Source organism: Wasmannia auropunctata, unplaced genomic scaffold (genome assembly GCF_000956235.1).
Source record: "Wasmannia auropunctata unplaced genomic scaffold, wasmannia.A_1.0 LD334844.1, whole genome shotgun sequence".
NCBI lineage: Eukaryota > Metazoa > Arthropoda > Insecta > Hymenoptera > Formicidae > Wasmannia > Wasmannia auropunctata.
Genome location: NW_012028046.1, coordinates 15,938 through 37,163, shown reverse-complemented (window position 1 = coordinate 37,163; position 21,226 = coordinate 15,938). Strand labels below are relative to the sequence as shown.

At 33.0% G+C, this 21,226-nt stretch overlaps 2 protein-coding genes across 15 annotated transcripts in view; one reads left to right on the top strand and one right to left on the bottom strand.

Annotated features, from left to right (window-relative positions):
* LOC105457976 (histone deacetylase 4) overlaps nt 1-21,226 on the top strand; it is a 147,851-nt gene that overhangs the window by 111,904 nt on the left and 14,721 nt on the right. For 4 of the 12 annotated variants that reach the window (XM_011702966.1, XM_011702968.1, XM_011702971.1 and 1 more), the window contains exons 4-5: nt 4,519-4,691; nt 13,042-13,146. In XM_011702966.1, the coding sequence (XP_011701268.1) occupies nt 4,519-4,691; nt 13,042-13,146 (278 nt within the window). Of the gene's footprint in view, nt 1-1,109; nt 2,268-3,937; nt 4,692-12,509; nt 12,576-13,041; nt 13,147-20,401; nt 20,463-21,226 lie in introns of those variants that run through there. The other 8 variants (XM_011702964.1, XM_011702963.1, XM_011702970.1 and 5 more) reach the window with 7 other exon arrangements.
* On the bottom strand, nt 8,832-11,220 carry LOC105457975 (E3 ubiquitin-protein ligase RNF170-like). Of its 3 annotated transcripts, none has more exons than XM_011702962.1 (5): nt 10,782-11,220; nt 10,081-10,288; nt 9,640-9,732; nt 9,204-9,293; nt 8,832-9,033 (listed from the first exon to the last, which is right to left on the bottom strand). In XM_011702962.1, exons 1-4 carry the CDS (start codon nt 11,021-11,023, stop codon nt 9,273-9,275), a joined length of 564 nt encoding a protein of 187 aa, XP_011701264.1. In that variant the 5' UTR covers nt 11,024-11,220; the 3' UTR covers nt 8,832-9,033; nt 9,204-9,272. The 3 variants fall into 3 exon arrangements, with proteins under 3 accessions (XP_011701264.1, XP_011701262.1, XP_011701263.1); XM_011702960.1 differs by having other exon boundaries at nt 9,550-9,732; nt 10,782-11,219; XM_011702961.1 differs by lacking the exons at nt 8,832-9,033; nt 9,204-9,293 and adding an exon at nt 9,301-9,430 and having other exon boundaries at nt 9,550-9,732.

The following is a 21,226-nucleotide window of genomic DNA, read 5'->3' as shown; positions in this document are numbered from 1 at the left end:
TACAGAACTTTTATACCAATGACATGTGTACGTCAGATGATAGGTTAAGATTGCTGTACGACCCGAAAAAAGGTATTTTTAATTTTTGTGTTTTCACTACAAAAAAATAGCTCGCCCCATTACATTTTATGTCTATTTCAATCCTGTAAAAGCGATTTTAATTCCATTCAGTATTTTTGAAGTTATCGTTCCAACTGCAATTGTCGGTAATTTTTACCTTCCAGCATCGCCTTAAGGCAAGCCCAATTAAGTGTGTCATCGAGAGTTAAAAAAACAAAAAATTGAGGTGCTTCCAAAACGTAACGAACAAAATCGAAGTTCTTCCAAAACGTATATCTACAATGCACGAGCAAAACACCCGGCGGGTTTTGTCACCCTTTTCAAAAAATGATGCAATACTTCAACCGGGATAGAAGATGTCCGTCCTGATCAAGCTACCCAACAAGACAGTAGAGTATTATATTTTACGCGTAGATGTACAACCCTGGACTCTATACATTGGCTGCGTTCAGCAGAGAAAACAGCTTTGCAACTGTTGTGAGATTCTTTAACATGATTGGTTCTTGCCTTTAGTTCTTCATGGATCTAAATGTATAAACCAATCATATTAAAGAATTTTACAACAGCCGTTGCAAAGCCGCTTTTTCTGCTGAACGCAGCCATTGTAGAATCGAGTAAGAGAACACGTGAATAAGCGACCAACAGCGAGTCACCAACATTGATGATTGGCCAATATCCGCGGTTCCCCACTTTGATGCGACTCGCCGCGTGCCGCGCGCCGCGCTGCATTCTCCCATCTCCCTGCGAATGATGAGAAATTATCGCGAGTCGCGCTATGTAGTGAGTCGCGATCCGTCTACCGGAGCGGGTAATTTCGCCGTTCGCGTTCTCTCCGCTCGGTTTCCCCTCGGTCTCGCGTCGCGTATAGTCTCTCCCTCTTTGTCTCACCTCATCTTCGCTCCCAGGCTCGCGTAATCGCTTCCAGTGCGAGCTAAATTTAGCGCTGACCGTTGCTTTTGCCGAGCCGAGCGGCGTATATAAAGCTCCTCCTCTCCTCCTCGTCTCTCCGCCGTCGTTTCCTGCACGCGCGCCGCGCGCGCTCGCGCCGCCGCCGCGCGCCACGCCGCGCCGTGACGGGATCACAGAGACTGCGGTCGCGACGCGGATGTCCCACCTGTGAAGCTCCGATCATCACGATCGCGCGGGTTTTAATGAGGATCGCTCCGGAATAAAGAACTCACTCCGGACGATTGCTGCGATTGATGCGGATGACGATAATAAAAATGCGTAGGGAGGCAATAATTTTGCAATTTCAGAGTGGCATTGTGAAAACGTAGCGGCTGAAGTGAACTTGTATAACTTTTAGCATAATATCTGGAATATGTGAATGTGATTTTACCGATACCCATGTGTACCTTGAGATTTCGTAATTTGTTTACGGAGAAAAGTTTCTGGCGAAACGTTGTTTTTTTTATGTGACACGCTTACAAACACATTGGCAAACATACATTGGCGACAACCGCACAGCGGTGCATGATAGCGTTTGAACTTGGACCTCTGACGACGAAAGGTGCCGTCACACGAACGGAGTGGCTGCAGGTGGTTTCCTTCACTTCGAGAGAGCTCCTCCATTTCGGATCGTGATTTCGTGTTTTCTATAAGTGAGCCTTTAAATTAAAACTCTTGGACGCGTGGCGATGGGAACGTAAAAGTTGAAAACAAATTTCTATGGCGCGACTAGGCGCGAAAAGAGAGAGAGAGAGAGAGAAAAAAATGGGAAAGTCGCACGAGCCGCAAATCAAGCGAGCGATAAGTGGCCATTCGTGTGGCGCGTACGCGTGCGTCGCGCGTAATAAATGCTAAAAATAGCCGCGCTATCGCGCCGCGAGCGAGTATCAAAGCGATAAACATCGCCACAGCAACACGCGCAACCGCGCATTCCACGTCAAAATTCTACGATCTTCCTCTTCGACGATCATCGTGAGATATCGCGAGTGAACGGAAAAATACACGGTGTGTCCCCAGCGCGCGGATGCGATTTGAGAAGACCCATTGAAGAGAGGAGGGACGCGCTTTCTCATGACTCCATTAGGCCATTCCGAAATTAACCTTCCAAATACCCAGAAAAAGAAATGTAGAAAAAAAACCAGCCCCGCCACACGCAAGGTGCGATTGCTATAATCGCGCGTTTCTGAGAAACTTGGACGGTTTGAAAACTATAATGATTCGAGAACGAGCGGCACTTTAACTTCTTCCAACATTGATGCGTGAGGATTTTCATATTTCTCAGTCTAATATTTCCTACCTCAGCGACATTTTAACAATAATCTTAAATATCGTACATAGGAGTTTTAACACAAGTTAAAATGAGATATGGATGCAAGTGATTTTCTTTTTTCGATAATTTATGCGTTCGATATTGTGGCGTATCGTTATTTCTGTATATCGATTGAAAAACAACGCTTAGGTGACAGGAAGTGAACTTTTTTTTTTATCATGTTATGTGTATTGAAAGAGTATTGATAACAAATTATGAGAGACGTCAGTAAGTGAGACTACGAACGATTTTTCAGCGACGGTAAAGCGAAAGGAATGCGACGAGAGTGTTTTGAAGTGAGATTGAGTTTAATATCAATTGTGTTGCGACTTCTAATCTCGATTGACCACAAGACGAATACCTTTTTTTCCCACGCAAATTAGAATCGCATATTTTAGTCCATATAGGGTAAACTAGGGTATTATGGCTATACGGAAAAGATGATCATAGGCTGTAATTTCTCTAATAATTGCGAAATAGTGCATTTTTCACTAAATCATTCTCAAAGATAATCAGTATTTACATTAGTTTATGTGCGTACATTATTCAAAATAACAATAATGTTAATATTGTATAATATTTTTACTTCGAACTGTAGGCAAAGTTTTACATGTGTTCACTAAAAGCTGCTATAACATCAAATAAATTACAGTTAAGCTGTCGTAATCAACGTACACACACAATAAAAGATCCATAAATTATAATATGACCTATTATTTGTATTTTTATTTTCATTATTTATTTATAAATACTATGGCCATCTTTCCTTTACAGTTCGGATAAGATGGTCCACTTTTTTTATGTTAAGTTGGCCAACAAGCTGCGTTTGGAAACATTACTGAGTGTCTCCATGTATCATTTTATCCTCGTTATTCATCGAATGTTAAACAAAGATAATACGATAGAGGGCACAGGTTTACAAACGCAGCATCATTAAGAAGAAATGTCACTTATTATAAACTGACAGAGAGAGAGAGGTTACTATAAATTGACTTTTTAATTGTGGATACTGTGCAACAAAAGAAAATATTAAGATTTTTCACTTTGATTTTGTTATAGTTTCAGTAAATATTGCAATATTTACTTCGTAAGTATTATCAGGTTAGTTTGGTTAGAATCTTGTATTTGTTTGATATCGCGTTGCTTTCTGTAGAAACAATTAATTTTACAATATCAGTAGTTAGCTTTTATAGAAAAACGGCAAAATCTACTGATTTCTACCTGCAAGCGTCATATGAATCATTAAAAATAACGTTAGAAAGTGAGGTTATAAAATCTGTCATGTCTATTAACAATAAAATATAATTAATATACGTATGCACAGTGAGAAAAAATTAATTAAGAAAATTGACTAACTTTATTTTTAACGATTTATATGACGCTTGCAGGCAGAAAGCATCAGTATACTTTGCTGATTTTCTATAAAAACTAAACTGCACTGGTACTGTAAAATTGTTTCTATAGAAAGCATCACGATATCAGGCAATATATATAATGATATATATGTATTTATACTAAATATATAAAAATATATTTATTATATAAAATGTTTCATACATCTTTAACATAAAATATGTATGGTCAATTATTCCTTAATACCATGGCCATCTTTTCCCTAAAAGTTAGGTAAGATGGCCAATGCACATGTTGTAATATTTTGATAATATTTCATTTCTATTAAGTGTTTTCTCTTTAATGTCGATAATATTAGTAACTTTAAAGTTCAAGTGAAGTGATATATCAAACACTATTCAAAAATAACATAAATAACAATGTTTTTTGCATTTTAAAAACTATGGCCATCTTACCCTAGTTTACCCTAGATAAAGTGTATCAAAAATAATTTTGATGACACAGTGTATTTATCTCGCGTCATCAAAATTATCGTAAGAGTTCAATTCTAGAGATTAATTTGCCGGACGAAAAACATTAATTTTTTATCCACTTGATGATTACGTCGTTGGGAGAGAGATAAGAGACTGACGAGAAGCATTCTACAAAAAAACAAACTATGAGGGTTTACGCGCAGCGGGCGAACGCATTCGATCGATATCCGCGCGCGGAAAGTTCGAACGTAAAGATGATCGGTGCACCACATCATCATTATAGAACGATCGTCCACCAACATAGTGGTGACGACGACGGCGGCACTCATCGAGACATGTTATCGGACGTATATTGTTGTTGTTACATGTGCATAGAGATGGCTAGAGACACGCCGGGCTCTCCGATGCCGCGACCGCGGGATTTGGGCGCCGGTGGCGGAGGAGGCGCGGCCGCGGCCACCTTGACTTCCGGCGCTTATCACGCTGCAGCCGCCGATACCGCCAACATGCACGGTCAGCATGCTGCGTTACAGCAGAAGATACTCGAGGTAACGTACGACCGATGCGTTTACGCAAGTATAAATACACGTAATATGTACATATAATATTGTTTCGCCAAATTCGCTCTAATTCTCGCTCTAAAACTTTCGTGGAACTTCTGTACAATAAAACAAGAAAACGTTCATGAAATGAACAATTTGAGCATAATTAAGAGCCTTGCATATATACATCATGTCGAAGGACGAAGCGAAATAATTTTTTGACAAGGAACTTTTTATTTTTTATTATAAATTCATTTTTAATAAAACAGTCATAGATTTAGCAATAAATTGAAATTAAGAAAGAAAAAAGGGCACGCGTATGTTAATTTACAAATAAAATTTTTGTAATGGCTACTGAAAATGGCTTTATGCCAAAACGTTTAGTGATTTTTAAATATACGTTTAAAGTTGCATGAATATCTCTCTTAGATTGAATTGTAATCACTTTCGTAAGAAAATTAATACATTTTTGTAACATTATGATTTACATTATAATTTATGATTAGTTAGACGTGACGGAAAAACAATTTGCATTGTATATTCCATAATTAAAAGGAGTTATGTTTAAAGCGTCAGAAAAATGAGTAGTAAATAAATACCTCGTAATAAAAGCTAATTGTAAGCTGAAGACCTTTGAATATTCTTCTGATATAGCTTACAATTAGGACGACAGGAAAAAACTAGAACATTTAGTAGTTTTAGATAAGAAAAATAGAATTAAGGTGGTTCTTTAGTAAACCGAGTTATTTAAGAAATGTTTAATTTTTTTATATAATGAAGTTAATTTGCATGTTAATAGCTGCAGGTATCGCACTGCGTAGCATATCAATCGTATATTCATATTCCATAACTTTCTTACGAATATTATTGAAATGAACGAACGGGTAACTGTTACTACAGAAATTTACTCGGAATACAGAACGAAGTTTAGATTACCATTGCCGAGCTGAGTTTCGATTGAATTCGATCGATCGTGCACGCTTTAGTTACATCGCAATTAAGTTCAAGGACGTCGATATTTCCGCGAAGGACAGGTTTAACACTGCGGAGAATCCGTCGGAAAGTAAATATATCTCATACATGTGATATTTTACAATTGCAGTATTCTATTGCAATTAAATCCTGCCTGCAAATATAAAAACGAACTGCTTTCTTATAGGTATATAAAATATACATGTTTGTTGTTATATTTTTCTTTTATATGTATATATAAATATATAAAATAAGAAAAACCCATTATAGGTATAGGTATAGCATAGTATTAGCACAATTTATTTAGTTTTAATGTTTTAAAATGCTGGCACACATTTATCTTCTTTAAACGAAGTTGTCATAATCTTTTATTATTTTACTTGTGCGAAACAAATACTTTATGTAGAACAGGTCTTCAGAGTTTTGGATGTTATTTCTCTCGCTAATTTTCTAACAAGCGAGCATGATGGAAACATTTCACCTCAAATCGATGAAAATAATAGCTTCTTCATAATAAAAGCACAAGGAAATATTAAAATACTATAACACTGTAGTTTTCGTATATGAACAACGTATTTTAACAATTTTGAGGATAGATTTTTTAAATGAATTTGAAGTTGTTTTTTTTCTTAGAGGTTAAACCATCTTTGAGGCCTCAAAAGATACCAAAGTTTGGGATTTTTTATGGATAAATAGATAACTTTATTAAAAATCTATTTAGAGGACATTATTGTGCGTATATGCGTGTGTGTGTGTGTACACAATAAAAAGGATTCCAAGAAAAAGGGATTTTGCAAGTAGGTCAGTGCACCACTTATATATGGGCTATTTCACGTGAAGTGGATTAGTCATCTCTCAGAAATTTTTTTAATTTTATAAAAAGATAGTACTTTAGGAGATAGAATTTTATGTCAAAGGATTTTTTTATTGCAAAATTAATCGAGATATAAACACTTAAAAATTAGACTACTTTATTTTTTAAAAATTCATAACTCTGTTACTAATAATGCTGGCTAACTTCTTTTTTTTTAAATACGCTAAAAATGTTCTAGTTTACGCGAAAAAAATGAATATTTCAAAAAGGTTTTGTTTTCCATTGTCTATTTAACAATAAACTTTTTAACAAATTTTTTAACAATCGGGGAGAGAGTCGAAAAATCTGAAAAAATATTATTTATATACTTTCAGTTTTCCTACATTTTAGAAAAACAATTCAAGAACGTGTTTTGTCTCATTTTCGAGAAAAACATTTTTTTAGTTCTCGATGTGGAGAAAATCTTTCGACTCTCAGCGTGCGACTCTTACAAAACAGCCAAACTTACAAAATACTTCCACTATACTGATAGTATTATATGTTGTTCGCGGCGAAAAATTTTCCCCACATCGAGAACTAAAAAAATTTTTTTCTCGAAAACGTGGCAAAACATGTTCTTGAGTTTTTTTTTTCTAAAATGTAGGAAAACTGAAAGTAATATATATAAAAAATATTTTTTCAGATTTTTCGACTCTCTCCCCGATTGTTAAAAAATTTGTTAAAAAGGTTATTGTTAAATAAACAATGGAAAACAAAACCTTTTTGAAATATTCATTTTTTTCCCGTAAACTAAAACATTTTTAGCGTATTTAAAAAAAAAGAAGTTAGCTAGCATTATTAGTAACAGAGTTATAAATTTTTGAAAAATAAAGTGATCTAATTTTTAATTGTTTATATCTCGATTAATTTTGAAATAAAAAAATCTTTTGGCACAAAATTCTCTCTCCCAAAGTACTATCTTTGTGCAAAATTTAAAAAATTTCTGAGATGACTGATCCGCTTTACGTAGGATAACCTATATATATATATAGTATATGTATATAAGAAGGTAAAAGAAATATTTTTTATTTTTTTATATCCAAGATAGCGACGCACTGGCCTACTTGCGGAATCCCTTTTTTTGTAGCTTCAAATCAGTGTACAAGATTCCAGGCACACGGTTTGATCTTGAACAAAATACAAAGAATTTTTATTATTTACATATTAAAGACTAGTGAAGTATGTAGGGGTTTTTTAAAATATTGATTTTTCGCAAGTGTAGACTAGTGCGCCACCATTTTTTGGACATAAGAAAAATAAAAAAATATTTTTTTAGTTTCTTAAATATGTATAATAATATCCTCTAAGCAAATTTTAAATAAAGTTATCTGTTTACTCACAAAAAAATCCTAAATTTTAGGTATCGTTTTAAAACCCCAAAGGTGGCATATAACCCCTTAAGCACTATTTCATAGAAGCTATTAAAGTTGTCTATTATTCGTTGTATATTAATTTAATAATATTTAATTCAAGCGATATGATAATAGATAATTAATTCGAGTTTTTTTTACGTAATTTTTTCTTTTAAGAAATTTGTTATTAAAATCACGTGGACTAAAGGACATTGCGTATCTCGATTCTATACGTCTGACGATGATCGTCGGCGAGCGTCTCCGGCGGAAATTTTGGAGCGCGAGAACGTATTGTTGCGTAATGCATTCGTTCAGCGAATATAATTCAATTATCCATCGTTTGAACGAGCGATTACCTTGTCGCGAGTATTTCCACGACAGAATTCACAATACTATTGATACGCAGCAATGTGAATTAATTTAATGCGCCATTTGTGCTTCGCCTCGTGTATCAATCTTCGATTGACGATTATAAATAGTTCACAATATCGATTTTTATTATGGTATTGTTTGTATATGATCGAATTAAAATGTTTCTAAAATAACGTTTAAATTTCAAATAAGTTAGCTGTTATAATTTCTTAATTCGGGAAAAATGTTATGATTACCTAAAATTTATTATTTATACATATTTATGTATATTGCATGAATTCACATATGTTTGCCATATAATTTTCTTATTTTTTGTGGATATTATTACTCTATTATATGTATCTTCTATATGAAGAGTGAGTACAATTATATTATTTTACATATGTCTGTTATGTCTATATTTATGATATGTTATATGATTTTATTAAATTTACATATTATTATGGACAGTCAAAGAAAACATGAAAGATATATAAATGTTTATAATAAAATTTACTTTCAAATAAAATGTTTGCACATTTTACGTTATTTTTTATACTTACAGATATATCGTATATTTAAAAATAAGTAAAATAAGTAAAAAAAAATCGTAAAAAGTTTGCTTGATTTACAATTTTATTCGGATCGACAATTAATGCATCGACAATATTGATCATGTCATTGATAAATGATGTCATTAATTATTCCGCACGAAATATACACATTATAATTCAAAAATGTCGCATGCCAATTATAGATTTTTACTCTTCACATAATTCATTTGATTGCTCTCTTGAGATAAATTTGTCTGAAACTTTTTCTGAAAATAAAAAAAAAAGGAATTAATAATTTTTTAAGAAAGATCGACAATGAGAATAATATTATTCAATATGTACTTAACAGCGTGTTATAATTTTTTAACGTTCTTAAGAATTACTAACAGTAATATTCTGAGGCATAGCAGTAAATTTCGCTCGCCTTGCAACTAACCTTGGCTCTTGAACTGGACGCATATAATTAACACAATTATCGATACTAGTAATGTAAGCACACGGACATTCAATTTTCCCAAGGCATTACCTGTATGCGTCGAATCGGGTATTAGTATTGTCATTGTCATACATGAAACTATGTGCCTCATTATTGCTTTTTTTTTATCCGTTTCTTATTCGTGTTAGATAATAAATTGCAGTAAGTTTCGAAGGATGTATTGTTCACTTCGAAAAAGACGATATAACGATAAATGTATATTTCCTTTCTTTTTTTTATCGCTGACAAATAAAAATAACTTTTTGCAGTAAGACTTTTAGAGAAAAATTTATATTTTTTCAAAAACCTGAAGTCTCGCGGCAATCAATCCGACAATCAGAAAGAGTGTCAAGATATTAAAGAAAAGGACAAGTCGCGTCGTCAGAATCGACCGTACCGACGTCATTAAACCTCGATGATTATTATACTCGCGTATCCAATCTCGCACCATGATAGTATTTGGATCTAGCATTTTCGGACCTAGAATAGCCTGTAATCAAACCAATGTAACATCTGTAGTTTTTTTTTATATATAGATATACGAATAATTTTTACAGTTTTTTTATATTAAACTTTTGATCACTGTTTCTAGCCAGAGAAAAAGGACCGAATAAGATAATCGAAAATAAAATAAAAATCTTGTTACTTTCGTCATCATTTCTATAGCTATCAATTAGGAAATGAAACTGTTAGATAGGGAATCTTTTTTTCTATATCAGCGATATTTTCTACATTTTCTCCCTCTTCTTTCTTCTTCTCCTTTTGCTTATCTCTCTTTGTACTTTTTAACCACTAGGTGTCACTTTTCTCGACTAGTAGAAGTGCACGTTATACTAACAAAGTCACAGACTAAGGCCACTGAATTCAACGGCGCTCTGCATAACGGACAAGGTGGTGGTGCAGGTGCGATTCTAACATCACAATAATTCGCCAAGCATTCCGCACATAACAAATGACCGCAGGGAGCTTTCACACCAATCTTCGGTACTCCCAAACAAATCGGACAGACTTCGCCATTATATGCCACTATGGATCTGTCATCACTGCTAAGAAACGATAGTGCATCGTTGCACATACATGTGTATTTCACGATATACATTGAATGATTTTACTTCAAGGATTGCAAAATGTAAAAGTATAAATAAAATAATAATAATTAATATAAATATAAATAATAATTTTGATCGGGATAATAGGCAGCATAAACATAAATGTCCATGAATGTAGTAAACATGAAATATACAATATTATGCAGAGATACATTAATTGGCAAATTAAAAGAAGAAGGACATGTTATTAAATAAAGCGAATTATAGCAAATATGAATTTATGTAAGTTTAAATAAGAATCGGGGTGAAATAAAAATTCTGCATTTTAATTTATTTAGATAAAACTCTGAGTAAAACACACACGATATCATTCAGATAATTGAACAGATATATCGTTTGGATTTTTTGTAAAAAGATCATTTTTAATTTAGAATGAAAAGGAAAGACATCGAAATAAAGTAAAGCGTTTCTTTCTTGAAAATAATTATACCTGAGCTCTTTCATTTCGGTATTCGAAATGTTATCTGGCTCGATTGGAGTCTTTCGAGCTCTTCGTAAGCTCCATCTTCCGCTAGATGAATCCTTCCTTTTGAACAATAAGACATAAATTCCAAATCCTACTGCGAACACCGTAATCCGAAGAGCGTGTCCTTTCCATCCTGAGATCGCACTCTCGTTCGGAGGCATAATAAATGCGAGAGTCCTTGCTCTATATTGTTCAGTGAAATTCATTTCATAATTTTAGTCCTTTTGAAATAATTAATTCAGTACTTCAATTCAATTTGATATTTTTTCGCGATGTATTGAAACTCATTTGAAAATTTCAGAATTCGATGAGCTTTGATTATAATGAATTGATATGCAAATATTGCGAATGATGACGACAGAATGATGTGACAAAATGATGTTCAACTGTCAATCGCGATAATCTCATATTAAATTAATTAGTTCATGACATTAATTGTGAAAATCCAATGTCTGTATATAATTACTTGTAAATATATATTTTGTGCATTATATTGGAAAATGTTACTGTAAAGTTGATTCAGCTTATAGTCGTTTTGAAGATTTCATATATTGACTTTTAAATTCAACAATTTATATTATCATCAATACTGTTGCTTTCTTATAACCCATCTAGAAGAATAATTAAAGGCTATTCTTATCAATTTTGTGTTGAAGTTGTTGAAATATTGATCATTCCTTATTTTTTAAATCTTATTTTTAACGAGACGAATAATGTTAAATCTTATTTTTAAAGAGGCCAATAATGTATATAATTAAATATTAGATATGTATATAATGTGTGTGTGTATGTGTACGCGCGCGCGCAAATTTATTTTTAAAAATGTTATTTTAGAAAATCTTTATCTTCAAATTTTTAACACGTTTTTCTCAACACGTAAATTCGTTGACGTAAAATTTGCAACTTTTTTACATTAGCTATATATTTTAATATTTTTCAAACGAAAATTGATATGAATAATCTTTTATGCCATTCTCTACAATCTTTCGAGCTATTTTTTATTTGTGTTTTATTTTTTTTAATAAAAAAAAGAATGAATTTTGAGAAAAATTGTCAATTTTTAAAATGACTTAAGAAATGTAGTGATTTGAAAGATACTCGAGAAAAAGCTATAATTACAATGCTATTTTATAATATAATTTTTTGATTTTTTAAATTAGACTGTGTACGAACGTAAATCGTACAAATCATGGAGATATGCATCACGAATTGCAAATACAAGCAGCAATATATGATATCATTTTCGCACAAAAAATTAAAATTAATATTTTTTTTTATCAAACGTAACATTATGTAATTACATGTATAAAATTCAATTCAAACAAATTCATTGAGTAGTTTTCTAAATTCCCGAATATTGTCTTTTTATTTAAAAACATAATTTGCCTCTTTAAAACTGTAGAATAAATCTCATTTAACTTCAGGAATGTCAGTCAGAAATTAGAATGGCTACAAGAGCGAGACAAAAATTCTAAAGTTCTGGAATCTTGTCTCGCTCATTAATTTTAGAACCAACGCAACTCTGATTTCAAAGCGGATAATAACGTGTTCGATTTTTGATGCGTGCTTGCAAAAAGTGCAACGCATGCACGAGAATCGCGTGACAGCGTGTCCGTTCATTCGCGGACGTAACCAATTGGACGAAATCGCTTTGGTCTCTGTGTCAGCAACCCACGCATTTCCTTCTGAGAAAAGGCGACTCAAAGTCGCCCACGTGCGACGAATGACAATGGCAACGAAAAACATTCGAGAGACATGGTGAATTGGATTAAACGTGTCGGATGCGCGCCATGTTAGCGTGAAACTTTGCACTGGCACCGGCAGCATCGTCGCTATGCATACTTTCGCATTTCCACTCGACGTGTGCGACAAAAGCTTTTATTCAGAGACATATTGAAAAGCTCCGTGCATAAATGTGCATCTCCATTTATTCCCTTTTTTTTTTATCGAAAGACTCCTTTATTCTCCGCGAATCGAAAAAAAATAAGTGCCTGCTATAAATTAATATACTACAATATGAAAAAAAAAACTCTCATATCGTGGACAGGAACGCTTTGTGACGATTTCAGTTGAAAGAAGAGAAATGTGTGACTAGCCAGCGACTTGTGTCGACAATGTTTCACTTAATCAAATTGATTACTCAAGCTTTAGATACTTTTTGATATAATTTAGTTTTTAGCTAAGGATGTTACATTACCCTTGAGATATCTGGATTTGTTTCCAGCTACAGCAACATCATCAGCTCCAACAGCAGATTCTCCGGCAACAGTATCACGCCCAGGAACGACAATTAGCTGAACTGCACGAACAACAGATGCATCAACTAAAGGTGAGTCTAATCTCTTTGTTTATTCAACGTTTTTATTATTATACCGATTTATTATATTTGAAAGATTCATCTTCTCTAAAATGTATATAGAAGAGTATTTTCTTCGAATTTTTCTCAATTAATTAGATATCGTTAGATAATCAACCCTTTTTTGAAGACCATTATTACACAGAAAAAAATATTTTGTGTTGAAGTTGATTCTTAATTTTATTTAATTTATTTAAAATTTTTGTGATATAAATTTTTAATATACTATAGAGTATTAATTTAATATAATGTGATTGTGATATTTAAATATTTTGTGTAAAATTGATATTCGACATTTCTTAGTGTTAAAATAATTTATGATAAATGAACTGAAATAATATAAAAATAATAGTAGTTTTAAAACAAATCTAAGATAAATAAAATGTATGTATTAATTTAACATATTGTGAATGTAATTTTAAGAAATATTTTCTCAATTTACTTCCAAATTTCATCAAAAGTGTTACATATTTTGTTGTTAATTTTTTATATAATATTTATGTTATTTTCTAACATTTATATAACATATTTATCTTGTGTTAAATTAACATAAAAATTGAGAGTAAACTATCTGAGACATATAAAACATATTAATACAAATTTTCCAATTGTATACTGTTAAATCTATAGTGTCAAATTTAATCTTATTTAAGTCGCCACTGCTCCTACTTAATAATTAGTTATTTTTAACTAAAACAATGGAGTTGAATAATTTAAAACAGTTCAAATTTAACCCAGATTTGGGTTAAATTGCATCGTTTTATTTAAAAATAACTATACTGTTTTAGTTAAAAATAACTATATACTGAGTAGAAGCAGTGGCGACTTAAATAGGGTTAAATTTGACACTATATAGATTTAACAGTGTATTGCTTCTTTTACGTTACTGAGAAAATAAATCGTCCAACGATATTCTTTATCGGTCATTTGTTATCTTAGAACGCGAACGATTGTCGCTCTTCGAAAATCACTATTTGTTGTGATTCCAGTGCGGCAATAATACAGCTTGTGTGTTATACGCTTATTATCAATAATAGAAAGGATGTTTTTTTCTCTTTTTACTCGATGTCCGTTTCTTCTCATTCCCATCATCATTCGCGACGATTCTCTAGTAATGTTTGTACACCGCTCCCCCGTCCATATCTCTCTCTCTCTCTCTCTCTCTCTCTCTTTCACCCCTTCTTCCTCCCCTCTCTCTTTACTTCTCTCTCTGCTTCCCTCTGTGCTAGTCGAAAGTCCAGCGGAATATTCCTCTCATTGTCAGCGAAGCGCGTAACTTGCGTCACGAAAGCGATAATAACAATAACGGTTGATCGTGAAAATAAATCTGGCCTGCGTTGTCGCGACGCCGCGAAATCCTGCGATCCTTGGCTAAGTTTGCTTATCTCTCTCTTTCTAAGGCAGCACATTTTAATTGCCAAGTATGACGCGAATGCATTTTGACAACAGTCGAGAGTTGACGACTCTTCAGAATAATTATTTGTCATTTTATATATGATCGAGGATGACAATTTTTGCAAGCAATGAAAAGCAAACTGAGATGTAATAAATTAAGAGATATTATTATTCGAAGAATATTAATTTCTCTATATATAGAGAGAGAAATTTTATATATATACATATACGTATATGTATACACACACTATATTCTATGTATATACAGGGTGGGCCATATTAATGTCCTATTTTAATTTCCCCAGACAAATATCTCGAAGAATACGCAAGATACGAAAAAAGTTTCAGATAAAAGTTGTAGGTGATATGAAGGGGGAACAAATAATGATAAAATCAATTTCACAAAAAAATTGATTTTTCAAGACATGGAAGTCACTCTATTTTTTTAAATGGAATGGTATGATTTCTTTTAAATAATATGATTTTTCTAATTATTCCGCATATAAAAGTAAAGATAAAGTTATCGAAAAATCAATACTTTATGAAATATTTAATTACTTTAGCATGCCATATTTCGACACAATAAAATATGAAATATCTCGTAAATTATTGATTTCTTGATAATTGTACCTTAATACTTTTATGCACAGAATAAGATAAATCGATTGGCAAATACACAATTGCTTTTATTAACAAATATGCAATTTTTACATACTCGTATTTTTTTTTGCAAAGCAACTGTGTGTTTCTGTGCGCGCGCGCGCGCGCGTGTGTGTGTGTGAACTTCTTCGAGATATTTACCTGGAGAAATTAAAATGGAACGCCCTGTATAGAATATAAAGTATGTCGATTAAATAATGGGAATCAAGTCAAGTCTTGATTGAATTTGGAGTCAGTTTTTTATATTTTTTATGGAAATAGAATAAATAAATTCATGAATGTAAAGAGTCTTTTTATAAATTAATCGTCTGTCCTTTAGCGTTTAAATATTTTATCTCTCAAAATATTTGTATTAAATTTTTTCGTGTGTAATAAGAGTTCTACTACAAATCAATAACTTTCTACATTATATAGCGCGTATCCTAACTCTCGTTTATCGTAATTATGCATTGATTTGTCGCGTCGCGTAATCTTCTTGCACATGTAACATGTATATTTGTCATAGGAAATTGCTATTCATGGACGAAACGAGGTATAATAAATTACAATAGACACACGTGCAGCTTGTTTTCGAATAACTTGACTTTGCACAAGTTAATCTCAGTCAGTTTCTCACATACACAAATACCTATTGTTGTTATGCGTACGAATAAAATTTAATCCAATTAGAATTTGAATAAATTAAAATTGATCGAGTAAACATCTGTCTATTATTTTAACTATTTAAATATAGACTGCTAATAGTCATAAACTGTAGCACAACTGCGAATATCGTTCCAATATCTTCAGTATCCAAAAACGCGCGAAGTTCAAATAATCGTTAATGTGTCCTGTGTCACATACGTAAATTTAGTTTGTGTGTTTATATTTATGACCTCTATATGAACGTGTCATAAAATTGGCATTAAATAACGAACAGATAAAAAAAAGAAAGATCTTTTTGAAAACGATTATAATATAGGTGTACATACATATGTGTATACATATACATACCTATACACATATGTATATTTCTTACTTTTTGTACAAACAAGTTTCACAAATAGTTTTATATTGTATGAATTAAGCGAGCTACACAATTACATAATTTGTTAATAATTTTACTTTTATTTCTAATTATTTTATCAAATATTTACGTTATGTTGTCGCATCTTTTTTGTGCTGTTTTTAAAAAAACTTTTTCTAGTCAAATTTACAGTTGAGATACTTTTTCGTATTATTCCGGTTTTACCTTTATTCTAACAAGTTTTTTTTTTTTCGAGTACTTTTCGAATTTGAAGTTCCGTCGCGAGTGTTGAATTGATTCATTCGCTCGCGCTTTGGTCGATCTCTTGTAATGTCTGTGCTATTTTCGACAGCCGTGAGATGTGTAAACATAAAACGGTACACCTGTGGCGCGTGCCAATGTCATTTCCGTCTCGCAATGTTTCAAGCGCAAGAGGTGTTAACAGGTGTGCGCAGGTGTTCTCGGTTCAAGTGAACTGCGCGCCATCGTATGATCGTACACAACGACACCTCGGTCCGATTTGCTCTATATATGGCTGGTTAGCCGTGCTTTATTAGTCACAATCACATTTTCTTTCGGCACATTATCGGTATCGAATCTCGTGACTAACATTCGACATTATTCTGGATTTTATTAGTAACCGTAAGCGGGGACGAAGCTTGACAGCACGATCGGTTAATGACGAAGTCGATAGAAAATACAAAATGTTTAAACAACTGCGTTGTTTACGATAGACATTACGGCAATTGCAAAGGTAGATATAATTCCTCTGTTATGTGAATTATTATATTGTCTGGATGTATAATAAAGGATGAAGTAATTCTCTTTGTAATAACAAATTTTCAAATAATGCTTTAGAATAAAACTACACACACACACAATATTTATTTTATTTCCGGTCTAGTTTTTGGGTGGAAAGTGATCCAAAGGGAGTCAAGATATGCCTACGATAGGCATCGAAAAATAAAAAAAAATAAAATTTATTTTATTATTTATATTTATTTTAGTTCCGGTCTAGTTTTTGGGTGAAAAGTGATTCAAAGGGAGTCAAGATGCTTGGATAATTTTCTCTATGCTGTAGCAATTGTGCACCTTGTATGGGTCCCTTGTTACTAATATTTATTTCACTATGCAGTCTTACATACATTTATTAACATGTCATTCTTATAATAGCTTCTTAAATGTTTAACAGCTTCATATGCTGATTTTAATATTTTTCCGACAAATTAAACATTTTTAATGATCAGAATCAAATTTAACAATTCAAAAATTACAAAAAAAAGCATACTGTTTTTACTTATCTCTGCGATGGCCAAAATCGGTTTATTTTACCCATCCTTTTCGACTCGCAATCAATTACTCATTTTATTTATAAACAGATTATTACAACATATATCGATCTTCATCTTCTTTCTTTTTTTCTAAAGATAGGCCAATCGTATTTTCGACATCAGAATGCGTCGTGTTATTGGTCATTATTTAATGAAATTATTTTTTTTTTTTTCCTTTGTACAAAGATCTAGCTCTCTCGATCTGGAATAGTTAGCTCCCGTTCAGCGAATGAACCTTCAATTTAACTTGTTTGTACTTCATCGAATAAAACCCGATCAGTTCTCTACCCATTTTAATCTCTAAAATGCATATTACGGTGTATCTCGCTCGTAATAGAAGATAATAAAGCGACCGCTCCCGTTAAACCAGCGGCACACGATGCATGTTTTCCTGCTGGATTGCTTGCATTTCAGTAAATAACTAGAATTGCACCACACCGAACGTTGAATTTCTAGTGATTTACTAAAATGCAAGCAATCCAGCAAAAAGAAAAAACAATGCATCGTGTGCCGCTGATGACTAGTAGAGATGTGAACGTTTCACATGCGTGGCGGATATTAATTGACGAATAACGAGACGTCGCGAACGAGAGCGATGCCAGACCGCCGCGGCGGAGGGTAATAGAGCCACACGGTCGCGTGGCGATGTCGATGAACTCCTGCAGGAACATGAGTCTTCATTTTCCGTGGTGGAAATATCGCGAGATTCTAACAAGAAGTAATGATGGAAAAGTTTCACGGAAGAAGACGCGATTTTTGATGTGGCCGATGCAAGCCAGCACACGTTACTCGTGTACGCGGCTATAGAGCTATTAATAAATATTTTAATGCTCGATCCCAACTGTCATTTCATACGATTAAGGTGCCTTTTCATGCTGACGCTCAACGCTCATTTTTGGCGTCAAAATTACGTGATTATAGTTGGCTTGCACGAAAAGCGGCAATATCAAGTTTAACGTTTAACGTTAAAAGTTCAATCGTATCATTCGTATCTAAAATGTTTAGAACAAAACAGCAACAACCTTTGACGCTGAAGCTGAGAAAATCCAGCTTCTTTTTTTGATGCTAGCGTCAAAGTCAAAGTCACGTGATTACCAAAAATCCAACATGTTGATTTCTTTACTGCTTAAGTTCTTCTATGTGCCATGGCTCTAACACTAAGGGCGAATTCACACCTTGACAGAAAAGCGGAAAACAAAAAAGCAGAAGCCAATCAGAACTCGCACTAGTAGCAAGAAAAGCAGAAAGCAAAAACTATTGACTATCAACACGAGTTCTGATTGGCTTTTGCTTTTCTGTTTTCCGCTTTTCTGTCAAGGTGTGAATTCGCCCTAAAACGAGCGTCTCATGAATTTGCACCTTTACGGTGACCCCGGTCCGAACGTATACGAAAAAAGAGGGGGAAAAAAGAAGGAAGGTGAATAAAGAGAGGAGGAAGACGGGAAGAGGGAGGAAGCAAATGAGAGGGAGTGTTTATCAGGTCGCAGTAAAGATTATGTGACGCGCGATTAGATATTACTCACGTGGTTCTTTTTAACACAATTATTCACGCGGGGTGTATTTTACACCTTAACATTATGGGGGAGAGTGGGCATGAAAGAACCAGTTTTTTTTTCAAAATATGAAAAAAAAAATTCAATCTAATATTAATGAAATAAAATTGCTTTGCGACATAACAGTACTTATTTATCTACAAGATTGATTTAATAAAAGAAACCTTTTTTAAAACTAGGGAATTCGGCTCTTTTGATACAACGTGGTTTTGAAAAAGCCACCGTTAATTTCTTTAACAGCTTCCTGTATGATAGCAGCAGAAAATCGTTTTCTTTTCTTTAGCTTATCTTTGATATTGTCTAAAGATATTTTGAATCCAATTTGAACAGAATGAAATTCATTAATAATAATTCATTAATAACATCAATATAACCTATAAATTGTTCTATATATGCAAAAATATTGGAAAAATTATTCACAATAGGTATGCAATAAAGGAACTAGATAAAGTGGCAATAAAAGAGCTGGTGTTTTTTATAACTATCAATATTTATCGACTATCGGCTCCTTTCATAACATTGTGTCAAAAATCTCATCGCAAATGATCATGTTAAATATCTGATAAATTAAAACAAACAACAGAATTGGTAACTATGTTTTTAGTTACGTTAATGTATATAGCATTTTATTTAAAAAATACTTTTTCTAAAAGTTAATTACAAATAAATTCAAAAGACACAGAAATTTAATGCACATTTTTTGTCATAATAATCTTTCACCTTTCATTACAACAGCGCTGTTTTGGCGTTGACTGTCAAATGCCTATAGATGTTGTAGTTTCAGTGTTGCTATTAAATAAAAGTATTTTTAAATTTTTATTTAGCTACATTTAGTTGAAATACGAAATGGCTCTTTCAAAACATGACTCTTTTATGCCCACTCTCGTCTACCTTAATTTTCATTATTCTCTTTGATTTATAATTACTGCTAGCGACTCACTTTCCCCTTTTTGTCACTTTTTTTTAGAGGTCACTTTTAGTCATATTTTTCAAATTTGGTTACTTTTTTCCCTTTTTGTGATTTATAAGCGAAAAATATGTTGAAAATAATTTATCTACAAATGCGAGTCTCTTTGTTCGATTTATTCTGTTCTTTATTTTGGTCATCTCTGCCATTTTTTATTTTAAGAAGACTGCGTGACTGCTCATGACGTTTGCCGCCGCCCGCGCCACCGCATACCGCGCAATTAGTCCAAGTGTCGCGTATCTAATTCAATTAAATTGATCTATTTCGGCGAATTGTATTGTATTTTGGCCGAAGATTTGTGCGTAATATTTTAAAAGTAAACGGATGACAGTTACAGTATTAAAAAATGCTTTTAAGCACACTTTATGGTCATGAAAGTAAGTCATGAAAAAATTATAAAAAATACACGATAAATTTCAGTTTCATAATATATGGTTAATGAAAAAGCTAGGTTAACTAAAACTTGAAAGTTTACTAAAACACACTTTCATAAGCTTATAGTCAAATAAACTAAAGGTTACGTGTACATCAGTTGAGTTGGCTTGATGGTTAAGTGCTAATCAAACGTTATTAAACAATAAACTTCTTGGTAATTTTTAACCTTTAGGTAACCATACATTGTGAAAATAGGCCTAAATCTTCGGCTTATTAAATGGATGAGTCTACAACATACTAAAAATAATAAATACCGAAAAGATATCAGCAAGAGCCTTATACGCAAAGTAAGACGAGAGGTATTAAGAATCACAAGTAGAAGCATTAAAGCATGTGTTGCTTTAACTCGGCACATCGTTAGAGAATTGATTTCTATTTCTACAATAGATATTAACTATGTGATAACCGGGAGCAGAATTCCTCTCCCCTACACCTCCCCCATGCCTGCGCCAATATTACCTACTGGGTGGGAGGGACGAAGACCTCCCCCAACCCCCGAACTCTTCATCTTATAATAAAAAGTCAGAGTATATGCAAAAATATAATTTTATTAATTTTAATTAATATTTATACAGTCAAACCTTGATAACTCGAACCTCTGCAACTCGAAAATCTCTATAAGACGAAAATTTTGTTCATCCTCTTCCGCTCCGCTGCGGAAAACCTCTATAAATCAAAATAAAACCTACTTTAACTTGAATTATTT

Excerpts from the sequence above, each read along its gene's own strand:
- LOC105457975 (XM_011702960.1), bottom strand. The coding sequence starts at position 11,023 with ATGAATTTCACTGAACAATATAGAGCAAGGACTCTCGCATTTATTATG. Across the intron at positions 9,733-10,080 it reads TGGCCTTAGTCTGTGACTTT|GCTATTCTAGGTCCGAAAAT; the intron begins GTTAGTATAACG and ends GTTTGATTACAG. Across the intron at positions 9,294-9,549 it reads TGATTGCCGCGAGACTTCAG|GTAATGCCTTGGGAAAATTG; the intron begins GTTTTTGAAAAA and ends CGACGCATACAG.